The sequence below is a fragment of the Lepus europaeus genome, chromosome 14 (assembly GCF_033115175.1).
Source record: "Lepus europaeus isolate LE1 chromosome 14, mLepTim1.pri, whole genome shotgun sequence".
In the NCBI taxonomy this organism is placed as follows: domain Eukaryota; kingdom Metazoa; phylum Chordata; class Mammalia; order Lagomorpha; family Leporidae; genus Lepus; species Lepus europaeus.
The window spans coordinates 42,446,300-42,460,034 of record NC_084840.1 but is presented as its reverse complement, the minus strand read 5'-3'; the positions used below and the strand labels follow the sequence as shown (position 1 = coordinate 42,460,034).

Sequence of the window (13,735 nt, the reverse complement as noted above, 5' to 3'; positions counted from 1 at the left end):
CAAAATCTTCTTGTTCTCCAGTTGTAAAAATGGAATTGAAAAATGTCATAGACTCATTGCTCCTCTGGATAGAACAAGAGTCTCTAACGGTACCAAGCAAGTTCAACAACACTGTTAAGTAAGATAGAATGGAAACTCTACCAAAAATAAGTGGCTCAAGGAAGCACCTTTTTGTCCTGCTGGGCCTATGACTCCCCTTTCTGCCAAGAGATGCTGTTTGGGTGGGCAGATGCAGTAAAGCGACCCAACTACAGCCTAGTATGCAAACTTCTTGTGTGCCCAGAGAAATTCCTGATCCTGAGACTCATTATCTGCACAGAGACATTCAAGCAGGCATAACTCCAAAAGAAAGGGATCTCACTGTAAATACTTTGTCCATATGGGAAGACAGGTTTGCCCATACTGGGCTGAGACTCACTTCCCCAACCCAGAGACTCTGAGTCAGATGCACAGAACTGGAAAAGATGTTGCAGCCACAGATGGCTTGGTCTGGGAAGCGTCTTTGTCCTCCTTAGCCACAGGTGCTGCTTCTCCACCCAGACAGTGGAGCAGCCAGGTGGCATTGGATAGAGACTCCTCCTAGACCTGCTTCCTTCAACTGAGAAATATACAGAGGCCCAATAGGTGAAGTACACACCATCTCCTCAGCACCAGCAAGAACTAGTGGGAGCCCCAAAAGCACCATGTAAACCAAGCAGTCCCGATCACACTATTATGATTCTTAAGATTTAATAGCCATTGTAACCATAACCCACAAAAGTATGTAAGACCACATGCTAGATGTAAACAGTCTCACTGCCTATTAAAGAAAGATTTTAAATAAGGCTCACTCAGTCTCCTAACATAATACATAAAATATCCAAGGTGTTTGAAAAGAATTTGTCACACAAATAAGAACATCACAACTTGAATGAGAAAAGACAAGTCTTTTTATGAGATCATCAGATGTTAGAATTATATAACAAAGATGTTGAAGTAATTGTAATAAAAATAATTTAATAATCACTAAAAATTATCTCAAACCAAAAAAAGAAAATTTCAACAAAGAAATATTAGATAAAATGAAAAGCTGAATAGCAATTATAGAACTTAAAAATACAATGACAGAAATAAAGAATGTACTAGATAAGTTCAATAGTAGAATGAGGATGATAGAGAATGGAATCAATAAACAGAGAATAAAAGCAGTAAAATTTATCTAATCTAGATAACAAAGAAAAAAATAGACTGAAAAAATATGAACAGAGTTTTAGGGACCTATGTACAGTAACAAAAAATCTAGCACATATCACTAGACTGTCAAATAGAGAGAGTACAGACCAAAGACTAGTCAAAGAAATAATAGTTATAAAATTTCCCAAATCTGGCAGTAGACAAATACCTATAGATTCAAAAAACTGTGTAAACCCCAAACAGAATAAACCCAAAGTCCAAGCCAAGACACGTTATATTTAAATTTCTGAACACTGAAGTTAAACTGAAAATCTTGCAAGCAGCCAAAAAGGATTGAAACTTCATCTATACAGGAAAACCAATTTGAATAAAATAAGATTTTTATCTGAAACTATGAGACCACAGGGAAGTAACAATATACGTATTTTCAAGTATTGAAATAAAAGGATTGGGGCCAGTGCTATGGCATAACAAGTAAAGCTGCCACCTGCAGTGCCAGCATACGCGTTTTGGCACCAGTTCAAGTCCCGGCTGCTCCACTTCTAATCCAGCTGTCAGTTACAGCCTGGGATAGCAGTAGAGGACGGCCCAAGTCCTTGGGCCCCTGCACTCTCAAGGGAGACCTGGAGGAAGCGCCTGGCTCCTGGCTTCGGATCAGCCAGCTCCAGCCATTGAGACAATTTTGAGAGTGAACCAGCAGATGAAAGACTTCTTCTTCCTCTCTCTCTCTCTCTCTCTCTCTCTCTCTCTCTCCCTGCCTCTTTCTAACTCTGCCTTTCAAATAAATAAATAAATCTTTTAAGAAAGAAAGAAAGAAAGAAAGAAAGAAAGAAAGAAAGAAAAGAAAAGAAGGAAAGAAAGAAAGAAAAGGACTGTCAGCCATAAATGTTATGGCTGGAAAATTATCTCCTTCTGGAGTGAAGGGAAAATAAAAAATTCTCATATACTACATAAAGCAATAATTGATAGAGCTAGGAAGCAAAATATGCAGATCTTCACATATAGTTGAGAACTTCAACAGTCCCTGCTTTCAATAATTAAGAGATGTTTTTCATTAAAGGCTAGAGATTCATCATTGAAATTCTGACTTTTCCCATTTTGTTAAGAAATGTTTATAAAAATAGTATCTGCAGATATCTACCTCTCAGTAAATTATGTTTATAATTTAACAAAATGTGAATTGAAAACATCTGTATACTGTTTCTCTGGATAGTTGATTAAGGAGGAGAAAACTTAATGGAATTATTGGGTAAAATTGTTGTTATACATTTGTTTCCTAACATTTTCATTGATTTTAGGCATTTAGCAGAATATCTGTGCTTTTGTTCTCAGTAACTCCAGTGCCAAGCATCTCACATATCTAATTAATGGAAAATATAATTTGTCTTCAGTAAGATGATTAATGGGTGGATACCCAGTGTTTAAAAATCAATTGAAATAAAATGACTTTAAAGAACTGAGAACTATTTAAGTTAGTGTTATGGGTTTCTGCTATTTCATACCTCTTCCTAGGGACTGATTTCCAAGCTGAAATGTTTTTAGTGGCTTGATGTTTTATTGTTCTGTTTGATAAATAATCATTTTTTTTCAAAATTTTATTTATTTGAAGGGCAGAGTCAGAGAGAGGTGGTGGGGTAGACAGATCTTCAGTTTGCTGGCTCACTCCCAAAATGGCTACAACAGCCAGGATTGGACCAGACCAAATCCAGGAGCCAGGAACTTCATCCAGGTCTCCCGTGTGGGTGCAGGGACCCAAGGATTTGGGCCATCTTCTGCTACTTTTCCAGGCACATTAAAAAGAGCTGGATCAGGCCGGCGCCATGGCTTAACAGGCTAATCCTCCGCCTTGTGGCGCCGGCACACTGGGTTCTAGTCCCGGTTGGGGCGCCGGATTCTTTCCCGGTTGCCCCTCTTCTAAGCCAGCTCTCTGCTATGGCCCGGGAAGGCAGTGGAGGATGGCCCAAGTCCTTGGGCCCTGCACCCGCATGGGAGACCAGGAGAAGCACCTGGCTCCTGGCTTCGGATCAGCGAGATGCGCTGGCCGCAGTGGCCATTGGAGGGTGAACCAATGGCAAAAAGGAAGACCTTTCTCTCTGTCTCTCTCTCTCTCACTATCCACTCTGGCTGTCAAAAAAAAAAAAAAAAAAAAAAGCTGGATCAAAAATGGAGCAACCGGAACTCAATCCGGTGTCCACATGGTATGCCAGCATTGCAGGCAGCGGCTTTACCCATTATGCTACACCATTGGCACTGAGAAATATTCTTAAAAGAGGTATATTTAGAATGAATAATTTTGGATAATTTAATGTGAAAAAATTTTCAGTAGTAAAGCAAGACTAATTGATACCCAACTACCTTCTTGGACCATATAATTCTCACTTGTATGTGCGTGGTGATAGAGGGTGTCCTGTACCTTACAGGATATTTAGCAACATTCCTGGCTCCTCCACACTAGACATTACACCCTCTCCCAATTTGTCATAAAAAAAAAATGCTGCTAGATATTTCCTAATGTTCCTTTGAGAATCCAAAATTGCTTCCATTTGAGATCCAGTATACAAAGGGGATCTCACCCAATTAACATGTTTATTGGTCTTTTTTCCCAGTTATTCATATTTATTGCCTAATATGTACACTTTCTTCAAGTGATTCAACATTGGTATTTTTTCATAAGTGTACAAATTCATTCCTTCTATGTGGCCAGACCTGTTAAATGACAGCCCAGAATGACTTGGAAATCGCCAATCCAGTCTTTAGTGAATAGCATATAGTGACTGAGCTTCCTCCTTTCTTTAGAATGAGCCTTAAAATTCAACACTTCCAGGGAATGTTCTAAGATTAATTCTAGTTTGTTCTAATTACACCTATCATTGGCATTCATGTCCACTTTGTTCAGGCTCCACAATGTTCTCTAGCTGTGATGCACAACTTGCCATTCTCCCTGGACTCTGGCTCCTCAGCACCTGCAAGCTCACTTATATCTAATCACCTGGAAGACACAACTGCAGTCAGAGTTTTTAAAAATCATTGCCTTGTGACCTCAAAATGACCACATCTCCTTAGAGGAGTCAGAATGGATGTGCTCTGAGGGAGGGGGACAGCTTAAAAAGAAAGCTGTTCTCAAAAAAAAAAAAAAAAGTGCAAATTTGCATGTGTTTATTTACTGTTATATGGTTCCCGTATATATACCTAAGTACCATTATTGTCAAGCCTAAGCATGTTAAAATATTATCAGAGGAAACTTCCAAGTGTTAAGTTATGTTTATGACCCTGCTAGGTGTGGGCAGGAACTGAGGAGGTCAACAGTGCCCTGTTAGCCACCAGCTGTGGGAATGTGGCTCCCGGTTCCATCATCACACCGAGAAATGTATTCACTGCTGTCTTCCAGTCTCAGGAGACACCTGCTCAGGGCTTCTCTGCAAGCTTTATAAGCCGTAAGTAGCACCAAAACCCAAACTGAGCGGTCCTTGGGAGAGTGTATGTGCCCCAAGCATGGGGAAATGGTGAGAGGGGTATGGCAAATTAGCCTGAACTGGGGGTGTTGGGGATGGATCCAAGGAGAGGAGCATGAGTAGGTTACCTAATCCAGGAAGACACACTTCCTTTGAAAATCAGTGACACAGTGATAGAACTGAATTCAACAGCTGGCCAATGGAGAAGTGATATATCATCAGACATTAGTGCCACTAGCTATTGTCTAAAAAGAAGTGAGAATCCAGAGTAGGGCAGATGTTCAATCCAAGCTCAGTTGGCTGGGGATTAATTAACAACCATGTGCCTGGTGTAGGGCATATTGGTCACCCAAGTAAAAACTGCTTGGTGAAGAGGCTTGGAGAAAACATGCACAACTTTGAGCTCCACATCAGATCCATCTCAATTTAGAATTTGCATGGCTTGAGTTTTGTGTGCCTTAGTGCTCATCCAGGGGACTCTCCTACTCAGCAAACTTTGGGAGCACTTTCTTTGGATTTTCCTGGCTAATTTGGTGTGGGTCCACTCCTCTGACTACTAAATACAGATTGAGTTTGTGGAAGGTAGGGGTTTTCAAGTCTGAGAAACAATGAAATGTGCCTATTGGCTTAATTAAATTAAAATGCCTCTAATAGCAAACTACTGCTTGAGAGGAAGTTTAATGAAAAGAATTAAAGAGAATGACGCAGAAAACATATCTCAGACATAAATAAAAGAATGAAAGTGGCAGAAAGTAAGTAACGAAGCACAGCCACAGACCCATTCTTAGGACTTCAGCTGGTTGGCTGTATTTGTATATGTATGTGTAACTGTGTGTGTTTTAATGTGAGTTTAAAAGGATACAGATATTTTCATACTTGATAGATCAGGGAGTGATGCAAATTAACAGTTAGTTGTTATATGAAAATAAACATCATTTTTAGTGGTCAAAATTTTTTCTCTTGATTTCTGACACTAGGAATTCATGTAAGAATTTAATAAGAATTGGGACTTACAACTGCAACTATTTGATAAAAGTAACTAGTATTGTTCTTATGGTCAGGTCACAATGATACCAAAAATAGCCTAGTTTTTTTAATAATAAGATATTTTTAGAACATTAAGCATAAAAGAATTAAGTGAAAATCACCTTTCATCAGTTTTTTTAATCTACATGAAAATATTCAATCCTTGATAACTCTTTTTTATTTCTTAATATTAAGGAATTTTTAGTTTATGTGTGGTAGACTTCTATTGCTTAGCATCTAAGATTCTGTACCATTTTCTGAGTAATCTATACATATATATAATATTCTTACTTAACATTGATATTTGTTTTTAAATCAGAGCCTCATTCTTTTCATTGTTTTTCTTCCATTTAGAGTATCTCAGGAAAGCTCATCTCTAGAGAATTCATGGCTTTGTCTTCTTCCTTCACTGATAAATTAGATACTACATGTGTGAACAAATGTTCTGATGATGCCTTTTTGTTTCCACGCAGGATGTGGAGGTAATTTCACTGACCAATCTGGTCTTATCATTTCTCCAAACTACCCAAAGAAATATGACAACAATATGAATTGTAGCTACCTCATACAAGCTGGCCCTCACTCTCTGGTCCGCTTGACTTTTGTGTCTTTCCATTTGGAAGGTAAGTTTATGAGCATTTTAATTAATTATGTATGTATTAATTGATGCATAAACATTGTATATATCATACAACATGGTATCTTCCTACATATGTACATTGTGGAAATGCTAAATCAAGCTAGTTAATAGAGAGAGTGTTGCAGTAAAATTCTGCTTGGGATGCTTGCATCACATATAAGATGCCTGGGTCTTGAGCTCTGGCTCCACTTCAAATTTTAGCTTCTTGCTAATGTGTACCCTTGAGATGCACAACCTGAGAAGCAGTAGGTTATAACTCAAGTAGTTGGGTCCCTGCCATCCATATGGGAGATCTGGAATGAGTTCTAGCTCCTGACCCAGCCTTGGCTGTTGCAGATATTTGGGGAGTGAACCAACAGTGAGATACTTCTCTTCCTCCCTCCTTCCCTCTCTCTTTTCTGTCTCTCTGGCTAAGATAAGTAAAAAGTTTTAAATTTTTATTCTTTTTAAAGGTTATTTATTTATTTATTTATTTGAAAGATGGAGTTACAGAGAGGCAGAGAGGCAGAGAGAGAGAGAGAGAGAGAGAGGTCTTCCATCTGCTAGTCCATGCCCCAGATGGCTGCAATGGCTGGAGCTGAGCTGAACCAAAGCCAGAAGCTAGGAACCAGGAGCTTCCTCTGGGTCTCCCACATGGGTGCAAGGGCCCAAGCACCTGGGCCATCTTCTACTGCTTTCCCAGGCCGTAACAGAGAGCTGGATAAGAAGTGGAGCAGCCAGGACTTGAACAAGCACCCATATGGGATGCTGGCACTGCAGGCAGCAGCTTCCCCTGCTATGCCACAGTGCCGATCCCTAAAATTTTTAACAAATTAAAAAACACAGAGGTATGATTACATATATTTCATCCAGAAGTGAAACAATAGTGCAGGAAACTTAAGGACACAAGCATCATGTAAATTTATTTAAAAAAATAAGCCTGAAATGTGTTACCCATTAACATAGCTCTTACTATTTTTATAAAAGATTTATTTATTTTGAAAGCCAGTGTTACACTGAGAGAGAAGGAGACACACACACACACACACACACAGGGAGAGAGAGAGAGAGAGATCTTCCATCCACTGGTTCACTCTGCAAAATGGCCAGCTAGGCCAGACCAAAGCCAGGAGCCAGGAGCTTCTTCCAGGTCCCCCATGTGGGTGGCAGGGGCCCAAACACTTGGCCATTTTCCACTGCTTTCCCAGGCACATTAACAAGAAGCTGGATAGGAAATGGAGCATCCTGGAATCAAACCAGTACCCATATGGGATGCTGGCACTGCAGTAGGTGGCTTAACCCGCTACACCAGAGCACCAGCCCCAACATAGCTCTTTATACTCATTTGCATTTGCATTTGCATTATGCACACATACATGTCCCTACACACACACTGCAAACACTATAAACTTACCAATAGGAAAAACTGTTTTGAGTCAAAAATAAATGCTCGATAACTTGGATGAGTAAGAGAATTAATAAAATTAATATCTGTGCTCCTCTTTCATTAAATGTTGCCATGGCATATCCTTTCATCTCCTTTCTGCCATCTTAATCTTCCCAGTCTGATTCCTCAGTGCTGAGTTCTTAACCACAAGCATCCCTTTGTGTTAATCCCTCAGCTCTAGCTGTTGCCAAAGGGAACAGTAGAGGTTTGGGCCTGGCTTGTGCAAACAATAGATACCACTGGATGCTTAATGGATAGCATGTCACTGCAGAAAGGAAATCCTTGCAAGTGTATGGATATTTTCAGCCACTCATAGTCATAGTATTTTTTTCAAATGAGCTTTATGTTTTTAAACTATAATTAACTTGTAAACTTGTCAAGCTATATCTGCATATTCAAATTTTCTTTTTCTTTGTGTCAGTCTCCTATGGCAATGAGTCATCACTCTCAGCATGATATTCTACAGGATTCAACATTTGGGAAATGTATGGTTTATAAAAATAAACATTTGCCAATGCTTATAAACTGATAAATTCTACAAAGCCTCCCTCACTTTTTCCTTTCTTACTTTTTTTCCTACATCTCTGCACCTGTATTTTTGACAAATGTGTTTATAAGAAAATGCTGGTACTAATTGGTATATGTCACTGTAAAAATGATTATGAGGTAAAATATAATCTTTTCTGGCACAAAATTCCAATAATATAAAAAAAAGTTCACAGTATAAAAAATATTTGAGGAGAGTAAAATAGTTTGTATAAGATGATGTAACTTTCTATTAAAAATAATATATGTGTAAATAAAATCTACAAGGCTATTAAGCAGTATTTTGAGTTGTTAATGCTGTGTGATAGATTCATAAGTGATATATATTTTTCTTTATATCTTTTGTTTTTATAGTGGTGGAAATTATTTTAATAATGGAGGAAAATATGCAAATTATGTATTTGTATGTGCTTTGGTTCTTATTAAATTGAATAAATATAAGAATGTCATGTGACAACACTGTTCAGAGTAAGAAAAGGAGATACTAGTAAACGTGCCATATCACAAAAAGTACTGTCGGTATCAGTGGTATATATGTAATCACAAAGGACCATACTGGCCTCCGTAGTTCCCTGAGCTTAGCTGACGAGGTGGAGTGAAGGGGCAAGCACACTCTAGCAAGAGAGAGCACCACATTTCAGGGTGAGTTGTAATAGTCCAGTCCAGTTACTGCATCTTTCTTTCTGATTGTCACTTTGTACTATTATTTTTGTAGTTCATTTGTTAGCCTTTCTTTAGTACTTATAATAGTCAGATAATACAAAATGAAAAGATGGGTACTTCCACAAATCCTCACCCAGCTGAAGAGACTGATTTTTTGATAGGATGATATCCTTTTGATATTTCTTGTGACATTTCCAGTGCTGTATGTACTCAGCATTTTCAAACTGCTAAGTTAGTAATTTCTGACTAGAGATTAGTTGAAATTATGGTGATGCCCAAAAAGGGCAACATTAATCACGCTTACTTTATAATTATCTTCTTATTACCAGTCATCTCAGTAATGACATTTATCAAATTCTGTCAACAAACTAGAGAATCATTAGCTACAGAAAAAAATAACCTTTCAAATCCCTTCTACAGGGAGCCTGAGGGATATATGAATACTATTTTTTGGTAAAACTAAGCATTCCCCTCAATGAAGGCCATGGCTCTGCTGAAGGGCATTGGCTTTTCAGTAAGAAGTGTTTCTGAAAGACTATGTTCCCATGAGTAATCATTTCTGAGCCCAGCAGACCAGCAGAGCCACTGCTGGCTTAGGTGAAGATCAAAGCTCTACAACTGTTGTCTTGGTGGACTGTGAGCACAACAGATGGAGTTGGCAAGTTTATCTCATTCCACAAAATACAGTGGGAAACACTTGTTCCAACATTGTGTCGACTGAACACTGACAACTGTTAGGGAAGGTTTTGCTATTCAGGCAAATATAATGATTGTTTTACCACACATTGGTGCTTTCCCTGCTGGGATATTCCAAAGGCTCCATGACCAACTTAAAACTCACCAGAAAATAGGTCATACTGAAAGTATGTTGTTTTACATGGACCTACGTTTTTCCCATCTTTCTCACTATTTTTACATTTCCAATACTAGCCATTCTATGAACTATAAACTATCTGTCTATGGACTAGTTTTGGAAACAATTGTTATGAAATACTTATTTTATATTCCCAAATACTGAACAGTCCAAACATACATTTTTGTGTTCTCATTATGCCCGTGGCCAGGTAGATTACCTCAAGTTGCTGGAAAAATTATCAGCCTAGTTGTTTCCCTTTGTATATGAAGCACATAGCAGGTGAGATAACCTCAGGCAAGCCGAAGCCTTCTGTAACTCGATATTTTATTTATTAAATTTGAATGATAACACTGATTCATACCAGTGATAATGAACAGTTTAGAAATGTTTCATTAAAAAATCCTCTGTAGAGCAAAATTGTAAAGTCAGTTTTTTTCAGACCCCAGAATAACTCTTGATGAGCACTGGCTTATCTGGCATGTGAAAAAGAGCCCCAGAAGGGCAAATGCTTTTGCTCATTGTCCTCTAGGGATAGTCTTAAAGCCCCAGAACTGATGCGACTTACCGTCCAGAGCAAGAGATGGGACGTTCTCCTTACTATTTGCCTGAATTTTCTATGATTCACTAACAAGTCCTAGGTTATCGGTTCCTCCAGATATAAAATAGAAAAGGAAAAAGTGGAGAAAATTCAAGATTTTTATTTTTGCCTTTTTTTTCCATCAAGAAATATAATCATTGGGTTTTGTTAGATGTTTTATTTCCTACTTTACTCCATTTAATTTAAGGTTTTTAATGATTTTTTTCAAAGATTTATTTCATTTATTTGAAAGAGTTACAGAGAGGTAGAGGTAGAGAGAGAGAGAGAGGTCTTCCATCCACTGGTTTACTCCCCAGATGGCTGCAATGGCCTGAACTGCACTGATTCAAAGCCAGAAGCCAGGAGCTTCTTCTGGATCTCCACACAGGTGCAGGGGCCCAAGGACTTGGGCTATCTTCTACTGCTTTCCCAGGCCGTTGCAGAGAGCTGGATCGGAAGTGGAGCAGCCGGGACTCAAACCAGCACCCATATGGGATGCCAGCGCTGCAGGCTGTGGCTTTACCCACTGCGCCACAGTGTTGTCCCCGGTTTTTTAATGATATTACTCAACTACTCATTTCTTCTGTTTACTTTCTCAATTATCTCTAAAGAATTCAGAATGTAGACACATTTCACAATACATTGTTTTATAGTTCTTGAGAAATATTTCATATTCATACTTTACTCAAGGTGGCAAAGCACTAGATGAAGCTTAGGTCTAAAGTAGCATTATGCTTGTCTGTCCACTGAATCTTTTCTCCATTGAGATCAGTTTCTAAGCTACTCCAAGTGAAGTGAATTTAGACAGTCAACAGATGTCAGTCATAACTGCCCCCTAATCTACATGCCTCTCTCTAAGACATTTTTCTACTTTACTGAGAAGACTTGATCTTATCTACACTATTAAAATATCCTAACCAAAGGATTTTTTTTCCCTTATCTCCAATCCTTGGGATACAAGTTCTCAGAATCATGATGGAATTCAGAATTATACATTGCACTATAATAGAGCCTAGTAAAATGAAATAAAAAACCAAATATCAATCTATTGTATAGAACTTTACCCATTTCAAATGGCAAACATGTTTTAAAGCTTTTCAGAAGGGTAGGAAAGAGCCATAAAAATGAATCATGGAGGACTTTTTTATAGCTCAAGATATTTCAGCAGTAAATATTTATCAAATTATTCATAGAAGATAGAAGAATGACTGCAATTCCTATCCCATGACATGGGCTTTTGTTCCAGGATAAAGTTTTGCTCAATTTCAGGGTGCTTCTCTTCTTGACAAGTTCTCATATGGCTAGTTGAATGTTGCCTCTTTGCCATAAATTCAACTTTGGTATCCATATTGCTTCTCAAAGCAATACTTTGACTAAGCTCTCTTCTTCCCCTCTAGAGAAAAATGATCATTAATTGCATTTAATTGTATTCTAAAAGAGAAATTTGTATATATGTAAATTATATATGCAATTGACTCCTCCTTTAATTATTGGAGGAGTTTCATATATTTATTTTCTGATGTCTATGTTTTTTGTCATCAAGTATGTTTTCATTGAAGAATCAGGCTGATATTTTTGATCTAGTGCAGTGATGTAATGTGTAGAGCCTGAGAAAAAGATGCGTGTGTGAGAATTAGTTGATGTCTAGTGACACATTATCTTTCATTATCTTGCATATGACACTTTCTTGCTAATCCTGATGTCTTTGAACTTTAAATAACTTTACCAAGTTCTGATATTACACAGATATTTCATTTCTTATGGAATATATTTGGAAGGACATCTCATCTTAAATAAATGACTACTGGAAAGAATATAAGACTATTTTAATCTATGAATCTTCTTGCCAAATATTATAATTTCCACATAATACAGAGTCAGGCTTTGAAAATGAAAGATTGTCAGAATGATTTGTTTAGTTATTTGATCTGTGCTAGCTACAAAAAAAAAAAAAATCAAATATCCTCTCAACTTTCCTTGCATCTCCCCAAACAACTTTCTTATTGTTGAATATGGACCTTTTTTAAACATAAAGTGAATTTCTGTTCAGTGTGCTACTTGGTGTGGGTGTTTGGCACAATGGTTGGAGCACCACTTGGGATGCCTGTATTCTATATCAAGGTGCTTGAGTTCAGCTCTCTGTTTCCAGTTCCATCTCCCTAATAATGCGCACCCTCTAAGGCAGCTGTGATGGCTCAAGCTCTTGGATCTCTAATACCCATGTGAAAGACCTGGACTGAGTTGCTGGCCCCTGGATTTGGTGTGGCCCAGCCGGCACTGTTGCCAGAATTTGGGGAGTGAACCTACAAATGAAAGATTTTTTTTTTTCTCTCTCTCTCTCTTCCCCTCCCCTCTCTCCCTTTTCTCAGAGATACAGATCTCTCTTTCAAATAAATAATCTTTTTTAAGATTCATTATTTTGAAAGGCAGAGTTAGAGAAAGAGAGAGAGAAAGAGAGAGAGGTCTTCCATCCACTAGTTCATTCCCCAAATGGCCACAACAGCCAGAGCTGGAAGCCAGGAGCCAGAGCTCCCCCTGAGTCTCCCATGTGGATGCAGGAGCCCAGAGACCTAGGCCACCCTCTGCCACTTTCCCAGGCACATTAACAAGGAACTCCACTTCTGAGTGGAGCAGCTGGACTGGTACTGGTGCCCAAATGGAATGCCAGTGCCTCAGACAGCTGCTTAACCTGCTGTGCCACAGCTCCAGCCCCAAGAAATTATCTTTAAAAGATGAAAATCTAAACCATATACATGTATATGCCTTGCCATTTCATGAATTAATTTTCTATAATTGATTTCTTTTTTAATTAATTATTTCAACACATAATCATGAATAAAACATACCTTACCTTATGTTTTGTAGCCTTTCCATGATTTTCTAATACAATTATCACTGTGATCATTTATTTCACTTTTTGGTCAATAATTTCAAAACCTCTTAGATACTTAAAGAGTAGCAGACCATTTGAACAAATGTGAAACCAAAAATTTAATCCAGCATCAGTAATATTTCCTTGCCTTCTGTAATTTTTATTTTATAACTTTGTAAATATATTGCTATAACAAAGGTATACTTATTTTTTATTCTTCTACTCATTTACTCTGAATTTTTAAGCTCCTAGTGGAGTTTTTGGTGTCTTGAAGATAAATTCTGAATTTATAATTAAAGTGCATAGTTTAGCAATATTACAACTATAAATTTAAGTTTAATCTATTTGTGTCCTATTTTTCCAAAATTATATTTTTCTGATTATATGATAAGGTCATTGAAGTTAAGTCTTTCAAATTTTTAATCACAGATGTATGCCCAATTAGAAACATTTCTACTACAGAATTAAGGGAATTCCTTAAGAATAATTTAATAAATGTATCCT

General features: G+C 37.8%; 1 protein-coding gene across 1 annotated transcript in view; it reads left to right on the top strand.

The window, feature by feature from the left end:
• CUBN (cubilin) overlaps positions 1-13,735 on the top strand; it is a 306,947-nt gene that overhangs the window by 242,591 nt on the left and 50,621 nt on the right. Inside the window, exons 55-56 of the mRNA XM_062210514.1 lie at positions 4,451-4,607; positions 6,125-6,274. Coding sequence (XP_062066498.1) covers positions 4,451-4,607; positions 6,125-6,274 — 307 coding nt within the window. The remainder of the gene's footprint in view (positions 1-4,450; positions 4,608-6,124; positions 6,275-13,735) is intronic.